The sequence below is a fragment of the Lissotriton vulgaris genome, chromosome 6, assembly GCF_964263255.1.
Source record: "Lissotriton vulgaris chromosome 6, aLisVul1.2, whole genome shotgun sequence".
Lineage (NCBI taxonomy): Eukaryota > Metazoa > Chordata > Amphibia > Caudata > Salamandridae > Lissotriton > Lissotriton vulgaris.
The window spans coordinates 899,554,274-899,581,479 of record NC_141694.1 but is presented as its reverse complement, the minus strand read 5'-3'; the positions used below and the strand labels follow the sequence as shown (position 1 = coordinate 899,581,479).

General features: G+C 42.5%; 1 protein-coding gene across 1 annotated transcript in view; it reads left to right on the top strand.

The window, feature by feature from the left end:
• Window positions 1-27,206, top strand: part of LOC147708131 (two pore calcium channel protein 1-like) — a 531,957-nt gene that overhangs the window by 252,717 nt on the left and 252,034 nt on the right. Inside the window, exon 6 of the mRNA XM_086926891.1 lies at window positions 26,434-26,552. Coding sequence (XP_086783017.1) covers window positions 26,434-26,552 — 119 coding nt within the window. The remainder of the gene's footprint in view (window positions 1-26,433; window positions 26,553-27,206) is intronic.

Sequence of the window (27,206 nt, the reverse complement as noted above, 5' to 3'; positions counted from 1 at the left end):
GTGCTGACGTCGGCAGGCATTGTGTGCTGCGGTGCGAAGTGCAGCGGTGCAGCACCCTCAGGTCGCAGTGCGACCAGCGGCTGGCATCGTCGGTGAGATCAGGGACGTGGTGCGAGATGATGGCGGTGCTCGTCACGGTGCTGGCAGGTCACGGTGCAAGCAGCGGCGGCGTCGTTACTGTAGTGCTGTCGTCTGCTGACGAACTGGAGTTGATGGCACCAGCGTCGGTAGGCAAGCCCTGAGGTGCGTTATGTAACTTTACGAGCGGTGCCCTCAAACCACGGTGCAAGTGGCGGCGTCTATGTCGTTGGGGAGGCCAAGGCGTCGTCGTGAAGCGAGGCGGTGCGGAGTGCGGTTCCCACAGGTCATGGTGCGAGCAGCGGCTCTGTGTTGGCATCAGCAGGCATCGTGGGTGAGACCAGGGTCGTGGTGCGGTGTTGTGGCGGTGACCTCTGCGGTGCCAAGGCGTCATCGTGCAGCGAGGCGGTGCAGAGTGCGTTGCCCACATGTCGCAGTGCGTGCAGCGGCTCGGTGGCAGCATTAGCAGGCATCGTTGGTGAGACCAGAGTCGCAGTGCGGCGGTGCCTTCTGCGGTGCCTTCGGGACACGGAGTCGGCAGCGGCATCGTAGACGTCGTCGGGTTGCTTTTCTTCTGTTACAGTACAAAACACACAGTCCTCAGTGCTGAGGGCAGAAGAGCTTGAAGTCTTTGCTGTTTCTGAGACGTCTTGAACATGGTGCAAGCTCTACCTCAAGCCCTTAGAGAAACTCACAAAAGTAGATTGCAGAAAGTTCAGTCCGGTCCTTTCACTGCCCAAGACAGAAGCAGCCACTGCAGGCCAACACAGCAAAGCACAAAGCAAAGTGGTAGTTCCTCCTCACAGCTTCTCCAGCTCTTCTTCTTGGCAGTCTTCCTGATCCAAGAGTTCTAAAGTTCAGGGGTCTGGGCCCCAATATTTATATCCCAAAATCCTTTAATCTCTTAGGCAGAGAGTGTCTGTGCCTAGCCAGAACCAGTTCTGCCTTCTCTGGTGTGATTTCCTGGCAGGAGGTGGAGATGGCATGGTCAGAGGCAGACCATGCCCTTTGAGGTGCAAGGAAATCTCCTCCCCTTTCCTCCATCGCAGCCCAGGTCTACTCAGCCCTTTCCTGACCTACCCCGACTATCTGGAGCCACTCCTGCCCCCCAGCCTTCTGTCATTCAAAACCCAGACAGGCAATCCACATTCCAGCAGAGGCACACGGGATGACTGAGCAAGAAAATACCTACTTTCTAAAAGTGGTATTTATAAACAGAGAATGTAAAAATCACCTTCACTAAAAGATGCATCTTTGAAGTCTGAGTTCAGGCATACTAAACTTTATTTTCCCACCTAGTTCCCAGGGCCATTTAGGTTTATAAGATGTTATAAACAAACTTCCTATTCTGTCCTATGGGGAACAGGTAGCCTTGCCATACTGAAAAACGAAATGTCCTACCTTTACACTGCACCCTGCCCACAGGGGTACCTTGGGCCTACCTTGGGGGTGGCGGACATGTAAGAAAAGGGAAGGTTAGGGTCTGGCAAGTGTGTGCACTGGCCAATTCAACAAAGCAGTTACAAACTGCGCGCAGACTCTGCAATGGCAGGTCTGAGTTACCTTTTCAGGGCAACTCACATGGGTGGCACACTCAGTGCTGCAGGCCCACTAGTCGCATTTGATTTACAGGCCCTGGCACACTCAGTGAACTTTACTACGGATTAGCAAGTAAATCAAATTTCCAATCATGGAAACACCAACTCATAACACAATTTACATAGAGCGTATGCACTTTAGCACAGATATCAGTGTTAAAGTGCCCAGAGTCCTAAAACCAACACAAACAGGTCAGGAAAAAATAGGAGGAAGAAGCAAAACGTTTGGGGATAATCCTGCAAAAAGGGCCATTTCCAACACCGATGCAAGCAGTGTTACTGCTGCTGGCCACCCTGCTTACGTTTGAGAAGCCTTTGGGCCTTAGCGTGAATGTGGGTAAGTCCCTGGCTTTCCCTCCTGCAAGATGGGCTGAGGTTCCTGGTGGCCTCCTCCTTGACTTGGGCATGTGCTGGGGAACCGAACGATTCTTCTATCTGGGTATACAGGTGGTACATGCAGCCTAGAAGCAGCATAGATGCAATATGTGCAGGGTCCTGGCAGCCCTAGAAACCTCAGTAGCTTTCTGGAGTAAATTACCATTATTGGTGTCCGGTAGGGTGGCAATTGCCAAAATGGTCTTCGAGCCCCACTGCCTTTATGTGCTGCAGAACACGCAGTGTTCTATTGCTTGCTCAACATTTAAGAAATTGGACAACCTTCTTGTGGCCCTGGTTTAGGATGGAAAATGCAGAAGGGTAGCGCTCCGGGTCCTTAAATTAGATGTCAAGGAAGGAGGACTTGGACTGTCGGATATACTATATACTATATGTACTGTATGTACTGTATGGTGTTTCAGTGTGTTTCAGTTGCAACATGCCATGCACTGGTGCACTGAAGATCCTAATAGGGAGAAGAGACTATTGGCAGGTATGGTGGGTTAGGATGAACTGCACCTCTGCCTCATGGCAGGAGCCCTGGTGCACACAAAGTACGCATACATAGTACTAGAGACAGTACGCACATGGGAGTAGGTAGTCCGGTGAGTCCTACACTGGGCTCCATTTTCTACACTCATACCACTGTGGTGGTTGTGTTCCTTTTTGCAATTCAAGGAAGTAATACCCATGACGGCGTGGATCGAGGGCGGTTGTGAAATGCGGGGGGGGACCTGTACTCGGGGGAGCAATGTATCAGGTTTGGGGAGGCAAGAGAGGCATTTGGGGTGGGACCTGGCCATTTCCTACACTTTGCTAAACTCACAAAAAGAGTCAGCGAAATTTGACCTGGCTTCCCCTTGACCCTGCAGTCTACTCTCACGCTAGAGGTCTTGCTCAACGGCGGAGCCACCCGAGGGCTAATTACAAGGTTATATTTATTTATTTATGCAATTTTATATAGCGCAGGCTTTACCCTAAGGTAGGCTATATGTTCTATAGGTATGCTATATGGTGTGCTGCGGTGAGATCGACCGATAGCCTGGTTTGTGGCTAGGCTCAGCTGGGATGCAGATCTGGGGGATCCCCTCACAGATTGCGATTGAAGGAAGGCAAGTGCCATAGTGAGAGGAATTTCTAGTAATGCGCGATACAAGTTGACGCATTTTTATGTTTTACACTTAGCCTACCTTTCGCCTAAGTGGTTGCGTGGGATATATATAAAACTAGATCAGGCACCTGTCCCTGGTGTGTGGGGACTGAGACAGACTTCATGCACATGGCATGGGGTGTCTATATTTGTTGGACTACTGGAGCATGGTTGTTCCCCGTCTCAGTGAGGTGACCAACATACATATAGACAACACACAGAGCAGCCTGGTCTGCTCCATTTGTTACCGAGCGCAAAGGGGAGCAGTGTGTACTACAAATTTGCTTGGTTTGGGTTTGTGCTAGCTACTAGACGCATCTCTATCTGATGGATGTCCTTTCGGGGACCTACTTGTGAGCAGGGATATAGCAGAATGGGCACTGGCTGAAGAACGCTGTGTGCGAGAGGTCCGGACGGAGAATAAGCTGGAGAAAGACTCTTTTGCATGGGCAGGTATGTTACAGGAACTGTTGACCCCGATCCCGGGAGGGAGGAATAGGAGGCAGACCCGGCACTTGGATCACCGAGCTGCTGCTCTGGGGTAGCCCTGGGCCTGGATGCCTAGCATTGTATGGGAGTGCTTCTGTGTATGGGGGTTGCTTTTGGAGACACCAGGGATTGTGGGTGTTCTGCGGCTGTGCCAATACTGGATAAATGGCCTATTTTCATTTGTTTGACTTAACTCTCCTCCTGAGTTCATGGTTATGTAACACTGTTGCATTGTTTTGCATACTATCAATAAAGAAATAGTTCCCCCCCAAAAAAAGTTGCTTAGAACAGAGACCGCAAAATATGTCTTGCCTGGGGCCTCAAAAATTCTTAAAATGGTACTGATTGTGACTCCAACTTTCTTACAGTACATTTATATCTGTACTGTGATTGCATATTTGCTTGTTTTGTAGGTTCATTTTTATAATGATTATTCCATGCAGGTTGCTTATTTAGTTTTGTCTGAAGTGTCCATGACCTCTGTCCTTTAAAATAACTGTATGGCCATTAATGTTTACTCTTAACTTAGACTTTGATAGTAGGGAGTGTGTGTGCACACCTACTGGCTTGTATGTGTTTGTTATTTTTTCGTAGTATTTTATTGACTATTATATTTTATGTTTTTACAGGCATGCCATCATATTCTCCACTTTATGCCTTCTACATGTTCTTTAAGCTTCCTTCCATATGGTTTCCCTTGTCCCTATTTCCTTTTTTCTTTGTTTTCAAACAACTTGTGTAATACTATTTGAATATGCAGTCCAGCCTATATTTTTTCAGTTTTTCGGCCCGATTATGTTGATTTGCCGCCTTTGAATTAATTTTTTCATTCAATTTTTTTAGGCATAGGCTGCCTTTAAGGAGGCTTTTGGAGTGCCACACAGTTCTGATAAAAGATAAAACTCCACTGTACGTGGGCAGGGTTGACGGGGGCTTTTCTAAGTATGTTTTCATTGTTCCTAATTCTGTATTTAGGGCATTCCTCCAAATGTGTATATTTTACTACCATGGACACATTTTCCACACCTATTAAGTTTTGGAGTTTTATTCGCATTGTATCATGTTGCTCAGTTTTGTCTTTGACATGTCAGGAAAGAGTCTTTTCTTCTTTATAGGTGGCCAAATTTAGCATGAGTGTTTCCCTCTTATTTGTGATTTATTCCCATACCAAATTCGCCCATATAGCTCCTATCTGATTTTTGTCAGAGTATCTATTCTCTAGGTCATTTCCTGCCAAGGTCACTTCATTGGCAATCATTCGTACTGTTCACACATACAACAAACAATTGAGAAGGGTCTAAGGGCGGGTTTACCGACCGACCAGGTATATGCCCCAAACACAATATACAACTACAATTAATACCTGGGGGTACGAAATAATATAAGTGAGTCAGACAGATTGGATCACAAAACCAGGACTACGCAAAATAACACCAGTGAGGATTAGTTAGTAACTGCAGGCCTAGTCAAGGCTCAAGAGCACATGGAGAAAAATAGTTCCCATCAGAAGCCACACTGTACCGCCCTCTTTGTCATCATTTGGGTTCTCCTTACCCAGGAGACGAAACGGCCGGTCAGTTGTTACCGTGACCGTATCACATTTATCGGTCAGCTACTTTATACATTATGACTTGGCATTGACTATGTATTGCTTATTTGGTATCAGGTGTTTGTGCCATTAGCTGGCTCCATAAAGCTGTTTTGCAGAAAGGAAGACCAAATCACCTCCTTTCCAGTTTGGATTTAGAACAAAGAAACCCTGCTTTTCTCAATACATGTGTTCATTTCTGGTTGCACAAATGAGTGTTTCAATCGTTTTTTAGGTCTCGGCTCTAGACATCGCATGTGCTGTCTTAAAGAGACGTGTATAGGCTTCCAATATGCTGGCTCCATCGTCATTCTTACATTCCTTCTCCCCATATGTGCGTGACAGGCATGCGTCATGTCTCTTTCTTGCCATTGCTCAAAGAGCATGGATCAATTACTACCATCCCTCCCCAGCTTCCATTTTAGCAAATGTTTTCAGAACTACTTTTTTCTTGGATTTGGAACACTTTACACGAGTACTTGTTTTTTCTGTTGCAGAATATTGTTCCTACCCCAGAGCTGCACCATCTCAACTACGCAGCACAAGGCTCTGGTTACTGGCATGACAGCCAAGTAGAGTGGCAGTGTTTCCCTTGATCAGCACAGTGGCCACTTTATGGCCCCTGCGCTTCGTCTTCCAGCCTAGCGGCCGCTTCGGAGGGCTGGGCGCCTTTCTTTTTTCTGCACGACGCCCGCTTGTTTTAAGAGTAATTATAATATTTAAGATTTTAATCCAATTCGTGTATGCGCCTCTCAGTGCTATGATGAACTGCATTGATATGCACACACTTTCCCATACCTTGCCCAATAGAAACTACAGTTCCCATGAGGCTTGAGTTTCTCTATGCACTCCATGATGTGATGAGGTGTCACGCTCGTATGTGTTTCTCTCCCTAGACCACCGTACTTGTTAGATCCCACTTTGGGCTCTGCCGGAATTTTCTATGTTCTCAAGGCTGCACGTTCGACAGGCACAAAAGAATTTAAAGAAAGCGGGCACTGCAATCAATTTGTATAAGGTTACTTCTCCCATGCTCTCTCTTACTCCCAATTCATCTTAATTCTATATTCACCTGATACAGAAACATTATAATATGAGGCTACTCCATTGTTAATTCATTCTCACTTATGGTCCAGACATGACAAATTACATTTACTTGACAGCATAAAATCATAACCTCAAGCTACTCCCTCCTTTCGCGGAAATTATGAGACATTTATTCTTGTTAACATACTAATTTGCCATAAGTCTATTACATGGATATTTACATTGCCACACAATGTATTCAATACGCAGGAGCTATTTTCTTTCTTTTATCTTCTACTTTGCTTGACCTTCGATATTGCTTTTTATATACATACTATTGGAGTGTTTTCTACCTGTAGCTCCTGATAATTTTTGTGGGAAGAGGTAATGAGTTACCTTTTTTTCTCATTTCCCAATTGATTTATTTTCACATGTTTTGCATTGAGCTTGATTCAAACAATTTTGGAGCTACATGGAGCACATAACAGATGTTTTAACCAATTAATTAAAATAAAAATAAATTACATTGACATTGCCAAAGGCAATAGCTCTGAGTCCCGAGACCTAATGGCTTTGCTAATGCTTGTTTGCCATGGGCTACGCATTGTTGGTTTATGGGGGGGATAGTAGGGGGGAAACTCGCCATTTGCAATGACTCTCAACAATTCCTCTCTTTGCAAGGGTGCTCTCCATTGCATTTTCTCTTACATACCACACTTCTCTAATGTGTAGATTTTGCATAAATCTTAGGACTGAGCGCTCTGTTGTGCTTTCTGGCAAAACCTGGTTGCAGTCCCTTCAGGGTGGCCATCACTGTACCACTGAAGTTACTTTACAAAACATTTTGATTTTACTGAAATTATATGAACAGTATACTTACATGGGATATCTGCCATCCCTCAAGATCCGTCTGTCAGTCATTTACATTTCTCTTCTGCAGACAACAGTTAATTGCATGGAGCAATGGATCAACTCACTCAAGTCCCAGCTTGTCTTTATTATGATTAGCGGCGTTCAGCTCTTTTACAATGAGCACCTCCTCCACACACAAAGTATTTCCTTTCAGTGAGAGGGACTGCTTTGGCAATGTATGCTTTTTGAGACCAAAACATAATTTAGCCAGCTTTTAAAAAAAATATATTTGTGAGGGCCCATCAACTTTCCTAACAAAATGTTTTACTAAAACCAGAACAAAATAGGCATTGACAAAGCCAAAAGGCTGGTAACCAATGCCAGATCTATTGACTTTGCCAATGATTGTATTCTCTCATCCCTTTGATGACATAAGTGTTCAGCTCATTACCTACCAGACCATTGAGCTCCTAATACAGTAATGGCTAACAGGTTTTCAGTAACTTGTCCATCTCCTGTTTGCTTAAATACCTGGCCATACCTGCACTGTATCTAGGATATCTACAATTGGATGCTCTCCCAGGATTTCGTACGAGACCTGGAAATCCACTAAGGAGATGCTGAAGTTGGATCCACCATCAGGTCTCTCTAGCACCATTCATGTGTATTTGTGGAGGAGCTCCTGCTCCTCCAAATGTATGGTTCCCTGGATGCTTGCTGACACTGGGCCCACATACCACAGCTATCCATATCTCCAGAAATATTGGAAAGCCAAGGAAAAATGTTGATGTCTCCAAGTTTCTTTTGGGGGCCTTTGCTGTTGCGGGTGATTAGCCCACCCACTCAAATGGGGCATCATTTTAATCCAAATGAAAGTCAGTGTGGAGAAAGAACACATTTTCTAAACTGCCCTCTGAATCACATGATATTATAGGCTATCCTAAATTCAGATGTGTATAAATAACCACTATTTCTAAACTCCGATTCTTGGGCACATTTTGAAAATTCACAACTTTCCTTCATACCCATTTTTCATTCATTATCTTTTACTTTATGAAGAGGTGAGAGGGAGAGGTGAGTCAGAGGTCACAGGGCAAGGGACCCTCCTATCAAAACCTTGCTACGAGGAAGGCTCCTTTGCTGAAATTCGGACCAGCCAGGTATATATTATCTCTGACTTTTAGCAGTGCCAGTTGAAAATGTGGGTGGAGCTAATGTAGTAAATGGGTGGAGCCAGTGGAGGAAGTGGGTGGGGCCAGAGAAAAGTAGGTGTGGCCTCCAACAAACATTTGAGCACCTGCACTTCATATTTTACAAATTAAGCACTGCCCCAGAGAGCTATTGAAGTACACACCACGGGAAAGATGGGCGGGAACGTGTGAGGGGCGTGAAGTGTTTTTAACGTCCGCGAATACACCGTGAGTGAATGATGAGGCCAGGGTGACAATACTGCCCACCAAAGTAGTAAAGAGCAGAGTTATATCTCTAAAACATATCTGTTTGAAGGCCGAACACAATGGCACAGTTAACGCATTTGGAGTGATTGTGTTACAGTGAACACAGCACTGCTACAGCGATTATAGGAATGAGATAATTCAGTGGGTTAATGTAGCTTCTGCAGAGAATTGTGCATAATGTGCACATAACAGACTCCATTACTAGGAACAGTGAGACATCCTAGGGGGGTGTGGAGGCGGGGGAGGCAGGGAAACGCAGGAATGAATAGGGAACTAAAGGGGTGCAAACCTGAGGTAGCGGACATTAGCAGGAGGGCCAGTCTTACAGTGAATGTGAAGAGAAAGAGACCCTTGTTCAGTGACAAAGAGGCTAAGATAGATCCGCGGGTTAACAAAGCTACTGCGAAGTCAACTTCAAGGCATATATCGAATTCCTAGAAATTGCCACGCACTGGAGGAAAATCGTGAATTAATTATGCAGTTATTAGAGGAGGCGGCGGTTGATAAGTAGAAGGGGCTGTGCTACTCCGAAGAATAAACGATAAACCATGTCTCTGGGCCTATGGCAGGTCTGCTGCAACAAAACATTTTAACACTAACCATTCTAACTTTTATACACCCTTACTCCACTTTACCACCATTAAAGACCTGGACTGACCTGCCTTACCTAGGTTACGCAGCTTTATTTATTTAAATCATGATTCGATTCGGCCGCCGGCGCCAGCCTACCCAGCCCAGGCCATCATGACCAGACGCCCGGGTAGACCATTCAAGTGATTCAACAAAATGATTAAACACCTACCTGACCACTGCACTGTGACCAGTAATCCCTGTCACGGCGCCTGCGGCCTGCCCTGCTGCCTCATCACCTGCGCAGATTTAAATCATTTATTTTATAGCCTGCCGGCCTACCCCAGGCCATGCTTCGCTCGCCCGGCCCCTCACCTGGTGAACAGAGCTAGATACTGCAGCATCGTGACGTCGTCCAAGCAGCTTCCGACACTTTAAAAGGCGGCGTTGGTGTATTAGTAATCACACCACCAGTGGATACTCCACTCGGTGGCGAGGAGAGGTGCGGGTATGCTGGGGCGGGCGTGCCAAGGCAAAATTAAAGCGAATGCGCGCGCATTCAAAATCTGCGCAAGCGTCGCTGCCTCTGCCGTGCACAGCCCAACCCCCGCAGAAGAGGACCAGCCCTGGGCAGCAAAGCTCTGCCCAACCCAACACAACAACTACTACACTGTCCCGCCCACTGGGCCTGATCGGCGGCTTGAATTCTTGAGACAGAGAGGAGGAGGGAATTGAGAATCGTCGTCAGTCACGTCACGTCACGTCACCGACAGTAAGTGTTTACAATTTACTGTCTGTATCACAGTCAACAACCAGTACGACGCGTCAGTATGGTAAAAGTTAAACTAAGTGACACAGCAGCACAGCACACGCTCTCTGTGTGTGCCAGCCCAGTGTCACCATGCGTCACAACTCATAAATCAATTACTGACGGCAGGACAGGTGCACTTAATGCAGCATGATAGACCCGGCCCTAATAATTAGGTGCCGGTGCTAAGCACCGGCAAGCCCCGGCTCAAATTAAGCCCTGCTCTGGGGTCATGGGAGTTCTGTTCATTGGAGTCGTGGGGTGCATCCAGGGTCAACCCCCCTCTCCTGCCAAATTGATTCTTGAACACCAACGTGTATTCTATTTTTAAGCGCGCTAAAAAACCACCCGCTCACTTTTCGGGTAGATGTTTTTTCTTCAGCTGCTTTTAAGTGCGCTGTTTCTGAAACACTTTCGCTAATGTACACCACTTATTACTGCTACTCGCTGTACTTAAGCACAGAAGCACTTGCTGCACGTTTCTAGCTGCACTCTTCCTGTGAAGTTGGTAATCGCACTTAAAAATGCAACTTGAAAATAGTCACTTTGAACTTTTGTGAAACGACAGGGAAGAGGGGAAAAACGAACGCTTCCAAAGTGATTGGTTTCATTTTCATTTGAAAACATTTTGAAGTTTGATCGGACTTGCCACTAAATGACTGCACACTGTATTCGCTCTCATGCAATTAGCCTTTCAACTTTTATATAGGTGTATATTGGTCACAGTCACCGTTGGTAAGAGTATTCTGTTGGCACGTGCTTTGCAATAATTTCTGATCATCAGATGGGTTTACATTTAATTTTAATTCAAATTACATTTTAATTCCAGTTGGCCTGGAAAAACGTCAGCCTCACTGGTGATCCCAAATACAAAATAAATGTCACTTTTCAATTGGCTAGAGCCGCCTTGCTCTGAAACAAAAGGTTTTCTGTGGTGAATGTTCTGCAAAAGAAAAATTCAAATATGTGCGGGCCTGGTTTGATGATCATCACGGTCCTGTTTTGTTGCCAGTAGTAGTGCACTGAACTGGCTATTGTTGAGCAGTTGCGGGCCGGGCCGGCCCGGGCTGCCTGGATACATGACGATCAGTACTGGATTCAGTTTCGCGTCAGGGCAGGGCACGGTCATCAGGTCTGTGGGGGTTAGGCCCGGGGCTGTGCCCGGCAAGCAGATTTTTTCACATTGTAATGGGCGCCAAGATAGAAGGAGCTACGTCTCCGGCCTTTTTATCTACATTTTGTTACATTCTTATATGTGATGTTCCTTTAAACCATTAGAATGTTAATATATCTATGATCTAGGCCAGAATGTTGTTTGGTCTATTGAAGATTGCCGTTCCTGAGTGAACATCTAAGGGGTCTTTTCTACCAATAAACTTCTGTATTTTATTACTTATTCTGCTGTGATTCATACTTTTAAAAGTGGCGACGAGGGAGGAAACAACCCATCAACCATCGACCCCCATGATGTTTTGATAACAGATATTATTATTTTTTTTTTTTTAAAAGATTTAAAGCAAACAAAGAAAATTCATATTTTTAAAGGAATCCATGATTTCATCTCTTCAAATGAACTCAAACGCCATGTGAGTAGACTTTTGCCGATTATTTTTGTTAACTGTGCTTGAACGAGTAATTTGATACTTCAGAAACGATTCAACTGTTATTTTGAATCATGAAGAAAGCGGCATAAATACATGAAGAAAGTGGCATGTTGTTGAAAGTAAGCGGTGTGATTACTACGATTTTGTATATATTCACCGCCGAGTTAACAATATACAATCTACTTGCATTTTTTTGAAGTCAGACTCCTCGTGATCTGCTAAGTGCATTTTTCAAGTGGTTTCCTTTGCGCTCGTGAATGCGCTGGAGTCGGCGTTTCTCCATTCTAACAGCAGTATCTGGAAAGCTTCAGGAAGTACGTCTAATGACGCCTGGGATGCGCAATGCATTCTGGGGCGTGTTCCCTAGCAACCACTCCCGTTTTCGTTTTTAATTAACTATTTCTTCGTCCATAGACCTTTTAAAGCATTAAAACTGAATTTTGACTTTATTTTAAAGCTCAATCGATCTTCAACAGAAAAAAACATTGAATTACATACAAGACAACGGTGACTACTTTTATTTTGTTAATTTTTTTTTTTTCTCTGTCTCACATACAGTTTATATTGTTAATTATTATTCATCAATTTTGTATATTTATTTATTTCTTCAACTCAATTGTTAGTATGGAAACTAATACTATTTTAGCTCCACCAAAATTTTTACAGGATCCTGGTATTCCTCCTATGAATTGGGAAGATTGGCGTGAATCCTTTGAAACCTATTTAGAAGCTATTGGTGGAGAAGTGTTTCTAGCTTCACGGAAATTAGCACTTCTTAAACACAGTCTTGGTGTTGAGGGTAGGAAAGTGTTAAAAACTTTACCTATACAATCTAGTAACACTATTTCTAAGGTATGTGAAGGTGGTGATGAAGATCTCAGTGATGAAGAAGTTGTATTTGACTGTTCAAAAGTTGAAGCATTTTCATCTGATGAATATCTTGATTCACTGAAAGCTTTAGAGGAAAACTTTGGCAAAAAAACAAGTATAGTTGTAGAAAGACATAAATTCTTCTCAAGGGCACAATTACCCGGTGAGAAAGTAGAACAATATGTTGCTGTTTTAAGAAGATTAGCAGTTACTTGTAAGTTTAAGGATTTACACGAAGAAATTATAAGAGATCAGTTCATTAATAGAACTAATAATACTAAGATTCAGGAGAAGTTATTAGATTTAAAAGATCCGTCTCTCATAAAACCATTTCCATTGCTAGAAGAGTTGAGAACAATTCTCGATATGTTAAAGAATTAAGCAGTGCACACAGTACAGATCGTAAGTTTTCTGACAGCAAAGAATCTAGTGATGTATGTGCTGTAGTCAACAACAAGTCAAAATCTTTTGACAATAAATATAACACTAAACGTGATATCAAGGTTAAACCTCGAACATTTTCTAGCAGTAATAAAAATACTATGTCATACAGCAAACCATCTTCTAGCAAGCACAAAATTTTAACAAACAATTTTGTTTCAGATGTGGGAATACTAGGCACTACTGAAAATTCTTGGTGTCCTGCATCAAACGTTACATGTTTTAAGTGTAACAATACTGGTCATTTCGCAAAAATGTGTAGATCTGACAATCCTAATGCATGGAAAAATTCTGTTAACCTTATTGATCAATCTACTTATTCTAGTAGTGACAGTGACATTGAAGTTATGGCAATTTGGAATAATGATGTTAATCATGTTTCTGAAGAAATTCAACCTCCCAAGTGTGAGGTTATGATCAATAGTCATAAGTTATTTCTCTGGGCAGATTCTTGTTCATTATATACCATTATTGACAAAAACATGTGGGAGGCTTGTGGCAAACCAGATCTTATATGTTCTCAAAAAACTCCTGTGGGTTATTTAGGTATCAAATTACCTGTGATTGGATGCTTTACATCTGAAATCATTTTTAAAGACAGGAATACTTCTGGAACTGTGTATGTTGTAGAAAAAGGCAGAGCCTTATTAGGGTGGAAAGAACTATGGAATTTAGGGATGACTCTTGATCCTAATCATCCTGATAAGGTTTTATTATCTCCTAATTGGCATAAAAAACACTCTGACGAAGTTTTGGTAACTCAAGATGATGCAAGTTTGGATGTCTTAAAAAGTTTGAGCATCGAATTATTCTTAAACCTGACTGTATACCTGTTGTTCATAAAGTGCGCAATGTTCCTTTAGTGTTAAGATCTCAACTTAAGGTAGAACTTGATCGGTTATGTCAACAAAACATAATTGAACCCATCGAAGCATCTGATTGGCTTAGTCCAGTTGTTTTGGCACGAAAACCCAACGGCAAATTGCGCATGTGTGTCGATTTAAGAGATTTGAACAAGAACATTTGGGTAGATCGCTATCCTTTACCCAAAATCAATGAAATGGTGGCATCTGTTAGAGATGCTAAATATTTTTCGTCAATTGACTTATCTAATGCTTACCATCAGATAAAATTACATCCTGAGTCTCGCCATTTAACGTCTTTTATTACTCCTGAGGGGGCTTTTCAGTTTCTAATAATGCCTTTTGGATTGTCCTCTGCATCAGCTGTTTTTCAGAGAGTTATGAGTAGGGTTCTTGAGGGAATACCTAACATGTTGGTTTTTCAAGATGATGTACTTGTGTGGGGGGAAAATAAAACTGTCCACGACAAAATTTTAAGTGATGTGTTACACAAACTTCAGTGTGCAGGTTTAACTGTTGCTGCTGAGAAATGCAAGTTTGCTACAAATGAAATTGAATACTTGGGGCATACTTTGTCAGCGGAGGGGGTTAGACCTAAGAAAAATGTATTAGATGCTATCAGAAATGCTCCATCTCCGTCTGATAAAGATCAACTTCGTTCTTTTTTAGGACTTGCGGAGTATTATTCTAAATTTGTGCCGAATTTTGCTTATAAAGTTTTTTGTTTGAGGTTGTTAATGAAAAAAGGCACTAGGTTTGTGTGGAGTTCTGAATGCCAGTCAGTTTTTGATGATGTAAAAAAAGACATAATAGATGCTGTTGCACTTAAACCTTTTGATCCCAACAAGAAGTCAATCATTGTTGTTGATGCAAGTGCATATGGTTTAGGAGCGGTTTTGATGCAGGGCAAGGACAAATTGGAGTGGGTTGTAGCTTTTGCTTCCCGTACATTAAAGGGTGCTGAACCTTCATATTCAGTTATAGAGAAAGAAGCTTTGGCTTGTTTTTGGGGGGTAAATTACTTTAGGAATTATGTTTGGGGCACAAATTTCGAATTGAGGACTGATCACAAACCCCTTGTAGACATATTTTCAACCAAAGGTGCTGGGAAGGCTACTCCTAGAATTGCAAAGTGGATTTACAAATTACAGGAGTATGATTTTTCGATGAAATACGTACCAGGCATTAAGAATGTTAATGCTGATTGTTTATCTCGTCTTCCGGTTTGTGGTGAGGATTCTGTATTGGATCAAGATGAGGATTGGTCAATAGCCACTGTACAGGAAGTTTGTAATGGTGCTATTGATGAAGTAGAATGGAAAAAAGCTGTTCAAGAGGATCTTGTTTTGAAGGAAGTGATTGTACGGTTAACCTCACCGTGCAATAGTTTCTCATGGAGTGATTGTGAATTATCTGAATATAAGACTGTGTGGCCAGAACTGTCTTATGATGTGGCAGCGGGTATTGTTAGAAGAGCAGATAAACTTGTTGTACCATCCAGTTTGCGTGATAGGTTATTAGATCTTGTCCATGTGGGGCATTCAGGAATGTCTGGTATGAAGAGAAGGTGTAGGTGCGATTTCTGGTGGCCAGGCATGGATGAAAATGTGAAAAGGCGTGTTAGGAATTGTTCGGCATGCACTTGCAGTGATAAATCTCATGTTTCTCAAGAATCCAACATTAGTCCAGTCCTGTTTCCAGATAAACCGTGGCAAAGATTAGCTATGGACATTTGTGGTCCGTTTAGCATTGGTAACATTGCTGGAAAATTTGCCATTGTTTTAATGGATTATTACAGCAAGTGGCCTGAAGTAGCATTTGTTAGGGAAATCAAAGCCTCTAATATTGTCAATTTTTGTGATGAGTTGTTCCATAGAGAGGGTTTTCCTGAAACTATTACTACAGATAATGGTCCACAATTTGTAGCTAGCGAGTTTCAAAGCTATTTACGTTTGTGTGGTGTGAAACACATTACTACTGCTGTTTATTGTCCTAGGGAGAACGGTATGGTTGAGAGATTCAACCGTGTGTTGAAGGAATGCATACAGTTGGCTATGGTTGAAGGTGCAGATTGTAAGGTTGCGGTCAAGGATATGATTTGGAGTTACCGTAATACTCCACATTCTGCAACTCTAGTATCACCATTTCATCTTCTCAAGGGACGTTCTGCTAGTAATAAGGTAACTCCTGCCTGGATGCTTAAAACTTCTAGAGGTCATATACAATAAGAGAATCTCAATGATAGAATGAATGTTTATCAACAGAAATATGTGGATAGACACAACAATAAAATCAGAAAAACAGAAAAATCTTTCCGTATTGGTGATCTGGTGAGATCGTCTCGTTTTGGATTGTCAAAGGATGGTTCTTCCAGGTGGTCTCATCCAAAGAAAGTGCTGGAAGTAATGGGAAATTGTGTGTTATTAGATGATGGACGCAAATGGAATTTTTGTAACATTGTTTTATGCAATGAGTTGGAACGGAATCTATGGTTAAACAGAAACAACAATATTTCTGTACCAAAACCTAATTCAGGTGTTATGCCACCTAATTCTTGTACTGTACTGTTCCTTCCGTATCAACGGAAATATCTCCTAGTAAAGTTCAACAAATGTCTTCCGTTTTTGTTAAGAAAGACGTTCCTAGTTCAAAGAGATTATCTGGAAGAATCGTTGTGAAACCTGTTAAGTTAAATGATTATATGTTATATTCTTAAATGTTTTTTTTTTTAGTTTTCTTTTATTTTGGAAAGGGAGATGTGTTACATTCTTATATGTGATGTTCCTTTAAACCATTAGAATGTTAATATATCTATGATCTAGGCCAGAATGTTGTTTGGTCTATTGAAGATTGCCGTTCCTGAGTGAACATCTAAGGGGTCTTTTCTACCAATAAACTTCTGTATTTTATTACTTATTCTGCTGTGATTCATACTTTTAAAACATTTCATATAGTTAAAAAAAATAGTTTTAAGAAACAAAAAGAAATGCACCGATGGCATCAGTTTATAGGATAGTGTCCTTAGGTTACACATGGACCCCAGCAGCACCTGTTGTTACAGGAGTCACCTGTGGGACACATGGGCAGCCTGCAGCGCTGAAGCATCACACAGTGGTTTTCCGAGGGCTTGGCCCTCTCCCAAGCAGTCACTCGTGTCTCTTACGGGCACTCAGTCTCTGCAGTGACTCACTCACATAACCATGATCCCCCGCACCCAGCTACATTTGGAAGATAATTGTGCAAGGGCGGCTGCTTGAGCCTCTGGGGATGACAGAGGTGGTTTGAAGTTTGCTTCACATGCAGTGTCGGTCTTTAATTTTAGACTGAGTGCTGGGTGTGCTCAGAAGTGAAGGAGGCGTGATGTAAATTTGAAAGTGCAGTCCAAGTTATACTGCATAACTCCAAAGCCACTGTCTGTCACATATTAAACAAGAGGTTAAATGTTGCAAAAACCACAATGAAAAGGCTTCAATCCTGGCTAGAAGAAGTGTTGCACTTGCACCCTCAAAGAAAGTGATTGATAATAGTGCAATACATGAGGAAGTGTTTTCCCTATGTTTGTTCTAGACTGCTTATAAACTTGTATCTGACCTTTCTGCTGTTGAAATAAATGTTGACCCCTGGCAGTGAGTCAGGTACAGGGCCCAGGGCAGGCCAAGCGGTACTATGGCCAATCCCTCCTGGCTGCAGATATCTAAGTGCTGCGGGGTGGGAAAAGTGTTTTATAGTAACTAAGTGAATACACTCATTAAAAACTGAGTAATAATTATGGCTCAAACATACTAAATCACAGAAATTCAACAGATATGGTATCCAATGCAAACATTGCCACACTATAACGTTATCCACCTTTCAGAAAACACAAACACACCCACTTTAAAATCATACAAAAAGAGACTGACTACATAGAGTAACAAGGAAGGAGACCACAGAGGTGACCATGAGAGCCGTGGAGAGGGGGATATATCGACACACTAGATGGAGGGGAGAGATAAGGGAGACGCAGTTATTTGGAAATGGAAACACGAACAAGAAGGGACGTCAGGGCAATAAAAACGATGCAGAACGATTTTGGAAAGAGAGGGAAATGCAATTAGAGGTGAGAGAAAGGCAGGGATGAGGCAGAGAGATGAGGGGGAAATAACGTGGCTGCGATTCTTCCTGAGGGAGGTGGACAGCTGAGCAGTGATGGGGCAGAAGTGTGAGGTAGAATTAGCCAGAGGTGAGAGGGAGAGGTGAGAGTCAGAGGTCACAGGGCAAGGGACCCTCCTATCAAAACCTTGCTACGAGGAAGGCTCCCTTGCTGAAATTCGGACCAGCCAGGTATATATTATCTCTGACTTTTAGCAGTGCCAGTTGAAAATGTGGGTGGAGCTAATGTAGTAAATGGGTGGAGCCAGTGGAGGAAGTGGGTGGGGCCAGAGAAAAGTAGGTGTGGCCTCCAACAAACATTTGCGCACCTGCACTTCATATTTTACAAATTAAGCACTGGAGCATTCATTATCTTTGCTTCCATTAATGGCACTGGCACACATTATACTCCGCAGGCACCTTTGTGTTTGCAAGTTCCCTACCTCCGAGGTCTAATGCTACTAAAGAAAAAAAAAAGCACCCAAAAATGCAGTGCTAGGCTGTATGGTTACGCTGTAAGGGTGAGCAAGCCACATCTCACACTCATGTGGCACTAAACAACAATTTCCTGCTGGTGTGTGCCAAATGTGTGGCCCGGATCCATTCTCGTATTTAGAGTCACAATATAGTTCAACATTATTTTTCAGTAGTTTAATACAGTTTACGCAGGACCATTTCTACACTTTCAAATATTATAACTTCGGACGTACATATTTGGATGCTTCACATCTTCTCATGCCACTGATCCTTCCTTAAATTGTGAATTCTAGACTGCAGTCTTTTCTTTGCAATTTTATATTGAGCGAACTTGGCCCAATGGCATTAGAGCGCTTTATAAGAGAACCAGATTACGTTACCTGTGTTTAAGGGACGACGAGATTATGGGCTTTATTATGAATTTGGCGGTCCTCCACTGTCCGCTTTAGGACCGCTAAACCAGTAGTGCAAACACCGGCCAGATCAGGAGTTAAATCCTGGTCTAGCGAGTGGTGTACCGACTGCACCTTCCTGCACATTATACATAACATCATACATACGGTGTATCTACAAAACGGACGAACAGGAATGGAAAAAGGAGCAGGGAGGCCGAACACCAAACGAAAGGGTGGTAATTAAATAAAACCCCCCGAGTGGAGTCAACGAACGAATCTGCAACTTGGTTTTATATTAAAAAAAGAACCAGACGGCATCCAGTCACGTGTTACACTTTGGACTGATCCCCTGTATCCTAGGGAACTCCAAATAAAGGTCCCTCATATCGGTGGCTCCTTTTTCCTCATTATAAAAGAAAATCCATTTCGAAGTGAAGACATTAAGAGATGTTTTGATCGTCCACTACCATTTGTGTATATGATGTCCTGTGATGAACTAAGGACACCTACCTCGAACTGAATATAGAGGAAGACGTCTCTAAAATCATAAGAGTGCGTTTTTTTAAAAACCCTGTCCTGATGAAGGTGTCATCATAAAAACCGAAACGCTGCGTCGACAACTTGTTTTTAATAGCTAACTGCTTTTTTAATTCTGATTTTGTGTATTAATCATGTGTGCACCATTGAACCATTGGTAGGGTGCTGATAAAAACCATAACATTTTTTTTATATTTTGCACTGTGGCACTGTATTTGAAACTTGTACTTGTATATTTTATAATAAATTGTGTATAACTTTTACTTCTATTGTTTGCCTATTATGTACAATCGTTCTGAGTGGATGTAAATGTAAGGATCTCTTGAGCTATGGTGGCATAGTAGGGACAGTAGTATTCCCTTTTTCCTAGTTAAAGATAGGGACTGCTCTGATTTCTTGTTTCATTATACATACATGCCACACCGTGCAGAAAGTGGCGGTGCAAATACAGGGGGCACTACTTGCATCCCTTGGCCCAAATCCAGCATGGGGCCTTGTTGTTGCCTTTATGTCAACTTTTTTAATGGCTGGTTCCCTTCCATTAAATGGGTGATGAAAATGCAACTCGTAATATGCTCAGCGGTGCCAGCAGCGGCACCGCCAGCATATTACAGCCGGTGGAAGATCGCCAGCCCAGCGGGATCCTTGATCCTGGTGGTCTCATGGTGGTTCGACTGCCGCTGCCATGATACTGTGGGCCCTGTGGCGGTGGTCGGACCGCCACCATTTCTTGAACTCATAATAACGCACTCCGTAATTTGCCCAGGATCACAGGATGGCGAGGCAAGGCCTGGATTCGAGCCTGGTTCCATGTTTCAAAGTCCGCAGCTCTGATCGCTAGGCAACATAACATCTCCTCCCCTTCACCCCCCATGCTCTGAAAAACAAACAGTTACAATTAGGAGCGGAGGAGGCTGCATCTTAAACATCTGGTATTCTCCTGTCACTAATTTCTGTCACCAGCCTCCTTGTTGACAGACCTCTGCCCAAAGGCTCATTCTGCTTCTTTCCCTTCAACTTCCTGCTCCCGCACCACTTAATATGAAATCCCTTTACCACAGCAGAGCACCCACGACCCACATTTGGAAGAATTACCCCTCTCTATTTCAGCCTCACCTTTTTGGCCTGAACCTCATGGAGGCCTGCCTCGTCCTTGGGGGGGCCATTTATTCTGCTTCAAGCTGTGCGGCCTACACCAGGTGGCCCTGGAGAAATCACACACGCAAAATGTGCTACTCCTTGCTGAACTTGAGTTGTCGGCTGTGGTTGTAGCCCATGTCAAACAAGATCTAGATGAACTGTGCATGTGAAGCAAGTGTTACATTCAGGAAATGGTCTTTCTATTCGCACTGTTGGATATCGAGCTGTTAGATCTAGCAGGTGGCACAATATTTTTAGATACTATTTTATTTTTAAGACTTGCCTTTCCTGAAGGTTTTTTTAATTTTTTTATTTAGGTTTACTTTCACTTAACTTAATGAAAAAAACTGTCAAACGAATTATACGGACATCCATAATATACCCCTTTCATCTTGATCTCGAACTACCACAGTATAATTCCTGCAGTTTGCTGTAATACCTTCGTTGTAGTGCTGTTTATATTTTCTTGTAACGTAACAAATATTCGTAAATATGAGCATACTCTGAATGCATGGAGTTATTACAAAATGAATGTACATGAGATGAGTATATGCATTCACGGGTTTGTTCTGACATCGGAGCATGTCCCTAATAGGAAAAGCTCGTAATATGTGACTTGTAACATCTTTTTACCAGTCTGTAGTGATGTAAAAAAGCTCCATATACCGAACAGTGGAACACTCTTTGTTTGGCTCGCTTGACGGTAAAATTATAGTCCTCCTTCTGTTTTTGTGAAATGTCCCGGTTTTTTGCTTTAAAATTCTGGTCACCCTAGCGTTGCAGCACTTAGCAAAAGCCTAGTAGAGCACTAATGAAACCTGCTATTTTTAGACACTTTATGAAAGGTGTCAGAGAGAATCACCAACCCCTAGTACTGGCCGAAAAGAAATATTAAAATGCCTACATGACAACCCTTTATTATCGCCGGATTCCTTCCAAAACTGGTACTTCGATCTTTTTATGGGCCCCTTTGCAGCTATAACGGAGTTTGGGAAGAGCATAACATACTCAGGAAGAAGGCGAGACGGAGGGCCATATAGCAGGATGATTAAACTACCCCCAACCCTACAGAAACATGATATATTATGTCATAATCCAGGCAGATGAGCTCACTAAGACACTTGGCCTGCATTCTTGGGTTTCTCCTTATTTATGGATTTTTTCTGTGACTTGCAATAACTTATAGTGTAAGGTCGGTGTAGCTTCTTTCATATGTATCAACTATGAAATGCAGAACAAAGAACAGTGCCAGAACTCCTACCCTTTAATCCATGAAAGACTGTTAACTCGTTGGTCTCAAATTGAGCGAGGGAACAGTAAACTGGACAGGCAAGTAGTGTGCCCCCTAACCTTTGCCGGGGCGCAAAATTTTAAAAGAAAAAAAATCGCCATCAAGAGAACTACTGCCGAATTCTTTTCTTTTAAAATGTTGCGCCCATAAGAATTCTGCATCCAGGGCAACCGCCCCTGTGCTCCCGCCCACTCTACACCACTGCATGGGTCTTCTGTTTGGTTCTCTACACCAAACGCTGTTCCTTTTTTTGAGTTTACACAAATGAATTGGAATCTGTTGGTACATATTTCAATTTTCATGCTGGAGAGTCGTGCACGTCTTGTTTTTTAACCTAAAATACTTTTTCTCGTTGTATTCCGGCAGGTTCTGCTTATTATTTTGTTGAGATAGGTTGACATGCATCTTTTGTGTAATAGTAAAAGAAATGTATGGTATGGGGGCAGTAACTGCCTTTTTCTGATTCTTGCAACTTTGGTCCTCTGTATAGAAAACCTTTAAGTTGGTAGCTATTCCTTTATGGTAATTATCAGTATGGCATTGATACAAAAGCAGGGAGCAGCACAAGGGAAGTCTGGCGTGGGGTGGGAGGCGGGGTGTGGGAAGAAATGGGAACAAATTGCTATTGTGCGAGCAATCAATTACTCCCTTAAATGGTGCAGTTGTTGATTTCTCTTCAATTTGATCTCTCTTAAGCAGAAGTGTCTACTCTGCATCTGTAAAGTTGTTGGGTTTCTGATGAAACTACAGATTAGCATCCCTTTGAGGGCTTCTGTAATGGGGTGGTTTTGGTGCCTTCTCTAGAGTAGTAAAAGTAAAGTCCACCTCAGGAAAGTCGAAAAGGCTCTTTCTCAAATTCCTTCATAAGGTATAAAGTGCCTCAGTGACTATACTGTCTTTGTTAGTTGAAGCATGTCGGACGTTCTTCGGAAAAGGAGTATGTCCCTTGAAATATATATAGGTAGTTTGAGGCTGGTAAGATCCCAGGCAACTGCTTAAAAATTCCTTTAGTTCTTTCAGTAGGAACCATCCGGGGAAATATATCTTGTGATCAGTGGCATAAGCTGTCTGAAGGCTAGTCAGTGAGATTATTTGTAGTACCAACAGTTGCTGTGGTTCTTCCCCTGGTAGCAAACCCTCTATTGCTGTAGACCAACTGCCACACAGCATCTTAGTCTGTGTTAAGAGACATCTTGGTAACCCTACACCTATCTTAGAGTACCCTACTTGGCAGAAACTAGATAGGGATACCTGAATTGGACCAATAAACACAGAGGCATCTATTGCCCGTAGCCCAGAAAAATCGGTGCCACCCACTGCCCCCAAAGAATTACCTTTAACAGAGGACCCAGTAATTTTAGAGTTTAACAAATAAAGACAATTGCATGTTTAGGTGATTACCATGTGGGAATTGCACTTTCCTAGCCAATTCGCACATGTTTTTCACCTACAGAACTACCAATCAGAAGCAGTTTTATGAGGTTCTGCTAAATCCGATGAGCAAGGTAACTTTGTACCTAGCCCCTTGGAATTAAAAGGCCACTTGAAGTGAAAACCAGTGCACCTTTTGTCCCCTCTGGGACTGGCCTTTGACATACCTCTTTGTAGAGAATGCCTACAGTTGGTCTTCTGCCCAGTGAAGTTGGTTCTCACCTCCCTCCACGTACATGTATGAGCTATTGATATTGGTGTCTGTGGAATGATTTTTGTGCAGCAGGTAGCACTGTCTAGCACAATTTCTCGCTGAGTTGACTGTTGCAAGCTAGCTCTGGAGGCCCACTCATTAATCTGAAGGTGCTTGCTCAATTTCTTCTATGGCGGAGATTGGACAGTGGCCCTTCCATTGTTTTTTCCTTCATGTAAAGCACAATCCTGTGGCAGACCCCAGGCCCTATCTGTGTTGGAAATGCTTTTCATTATCTAGATGTGCCTTGTGCCTTTTTTTGTTGGATCATCTGAGTGTTTGTTCTTTATGTGTCCAGTGATACCAATGTTGTGCTTAGAGTAGCTGTGCAACTAGGAGCTTCAGACTAAGGATTTCAATCATATTTCACATTTGTTCCTGGTCTTGAGCTGCTATGGTTGAACACCAATAAAATTGCAGCCATGTTTGTTCTTTAGTTTTCAACACACATATACAGTATTAGACCCACACCACTGATGATCGTATGGAGAGACCATATGTTTTGTGCACTGGCTGCTTTACACCGCTTTTATTTAGCTACCATATGAGCTTTAAATCAATGTGTGTCTTGCACAGCAGTTTCGTACCAGAAAGGCAGATCCGGGGGCGAAACACATGTTGGTTGTAGAACTTTGAACTGCACAATGAAGATTAAAATAATCCAACTTGCTATTCGCTGCACCTACTCATGGTTTTCTGAATCTCTTTTCTCTCATTGTATGTATTCTATTGGATTGGATCGTAATTGCATTTATATAGCACTTACTACCTCTGACGAGGCATTGAAGCGCTTTTTCAGTGCGTAGCACGCTACTCCGGAATTCATAAAGGTTAGGATTGATTTAGTATAGTGAAATATGAAAGTAATTTGAGTGGATATGTTAGTCATTTGTGATGCAACAATGTGAACTATACAGTGCCAGCATTTCTAACCCATCTGTGTGCTACAATAATTGGTGGGACATGGCCGTACCCACCCTACATGAATGCACAGGCACAGTGAACCGGAAATGCACTTTGAAATAATGCATTACAGTATAACGGCTGAGTCTGGAGGCCTGACCTAATTCTGGACACATTTCACTATCAGTGGTGGCTGGTGTGTAGGGCCACAGCTCCACCAATAATGATTTGAAGCTGATTCGCAGCCACTGGTGCATGAAAACCCGATCTGATAGATTGTCACTCAGATCATGTTTTCATGCACACTTGCCAGTGCGCAAGCTAACCCGATGGCTCACGATAACGGAAAGAGGAACTTGAGGACTTCAGTATATTTACAGATGGCAGAGACAGTATATAGCAGTCTGCAGACAGTGGCACATATGTGACGGGTGCGATTCAATGTTGTACCCCTCTCATGCATGCAGTCAATACTGCGTTTGCGTGCCCTGTCTAAGTGAGGCTGCCTAGGGGCTCTTACCAAGCAGCTCCCTAGCACATTGTGAAGCCAATTATAGCAGCAGAAGATGGGATCAAGGCAGGCGGAGCCTACCCCAAACCCACTCCCAGCTTCTGATTGGTCTAGAACTATCTTTAAAATATGTAGACATCTAAATGTGACCTTACCTTTTCCTCTCAAATCAACACAACGGCCGGCACATCTTCTGCAAATCATGATATATTGAAAGGTTCTCAATTTCCTGCAAACTAATCACTGGGGTGGAACTTAGAAGAGCCCTAGTCCTGCCCTCACTTAGACAACTGTAGCTTCATCTATACAGATGGATCAAAAGGAATCTATGGAAAATACAACTAATGCAAATATATGCACCCAACTATTTCTAAACCTAAAAAGCATGACTGATGATACGCCTACCGCAAAGGCACTCCACTGGCTCCCAGTGGAGCAAAGAATGAAGTACAGACTGTCCTATTTATTTTCATAGTCTGTGAGGTTTGGGGCTCCAGATACTTTGCAAATCTTGCCCTCACTATATTCTCACAGACTCTAAAATCAAGTACTTCAAAGTCGAGCTGCCAACCCACATTTCAGAGAAGTTAAATTGGAAATAAAACTAGAAATTTACTGTAGAAGTTGAACATGTCTAACTTAAATAAGTTTTTACGATCTCCCTAGAATTTTACATGTCCATCCACTTGGCAAATGCACCCACCAACCGTCCTACACCATCCCAAGGGGATGGAAACATTTACTGTAGGAGGCAGAGTGTATGACTCTTTGTGAGGTTCCAGATACATAAGATATTGCTGTGATACCTTCTTGATCTCAGAGCTGGAAAGAGACTGAATGGCAACATATACATGTTCTACAAAACTCCAAAATGCATAAATACTTGGGCTTATTCTGCATAAAAAGATGGGTCTATTCCAACAAAAATGGCCCGTTTGGGAAACAGAATAATAGGCATATTGCTCACACATTAATGTATGTATATGTACGTAGGGTTTGGAATATTGGCAAAACACAAGAATTTACTAATTTGTGTATTTGTCAAAAAAAGTGATATATTTGGAACATAACAACAGTATACAGGTGGCAAGTCATGGATATATTATGCAACTGAACAACAGCCATGTTTTGACAGACAATGAGAATATATTGTTGTTGAATTTTGTACATTTTCTGCAAAATACCTATGTTCATACCCTTAATGACATTGATCAGAATAATCTGCGGTTGTGTGTTAGCTATTTTATGCAGAGCAAGAAACGCATGTAGGTAGGTATCCTGTCCTGTCATGGAGTGATCTTTTGTGGCACACCTGGATGGCTTGTCCCTTGAGACAAAACTCCTTTGTCTGCATCTTCCAGGGCAACAATAGGCTGCAACAAAAGAATTAATCACAGGGGCAGTGATATTGTCTTTCTCCATGCTTGTTAAAAGAAATTCTACCAGTTTAGCACATGGGAGCATCTTTGCCTTAGTGGTGCTCATTAACTACTGAGGTTTTTCAACAATCTCTGTGCTATTACCGTGATAGTAACAGAAAGACGTTGTGTTATTTAAACGGTTAAATTATGATTTCTATATTTCTGTTTTGGCAGATACGGCGAGCATTCCGAAGCATCCGCAATACATTGCCAGAGATCCTTTATGTGTTCCTGCTGTTTATCTTCAGTGTTCTGATGTTTTCACTCATGGCCTTGAAGCTATTTGGAAGCAGGTGAGGATGTGCTTTGGGCGATGTATATAGGCTATCTGACATTCTACATCTTCAGTAGAATGGGGTTTTAGGCTACAAGTAAGTCACCAATATGGTGTCTTTACCTGAATAATTTCTTAATACACAATAATGTCTATGAAATGTTGCACAATTTGTCATTTCTACAAGAGCAGTTGAATAGATGTCTGTGCAAACATTGAATACAATACTAGGGCACTTGAGCTACTGATCTTACAGTGCCTAATCCACTGTACATCTTTTTTTAACACCAGATATTTTATTTATTATGTTAATTAGTGAAAACCAACAGAAAACACATGTCCAACAAAACCCAAATGGTGGGAATATCAATCTTGCATACTGTAGCCACCAAGGGTTAGTGAATCAAAAAGTACGCCCTATAGAATTCATCATAAAGAAGAGTAGAGCAAATGGACCCCTAGGCCCAAATGGCCTACCATCAGCTCTTTTTAGATCCAGCATTGAATTCTGGGCTGAAAAACTCAACATCCTGTACAGCGCAGTTAACCTACAGCAGGCTTTCCAAGACTTTCTGTGTGGCTCCATAATACATTCAATCTATAAAGGAGGTGATAGGAGCAATCCAGCCAACTATCATCTGATTGCTCTGCTTGATATAGATTCTACAGGGTC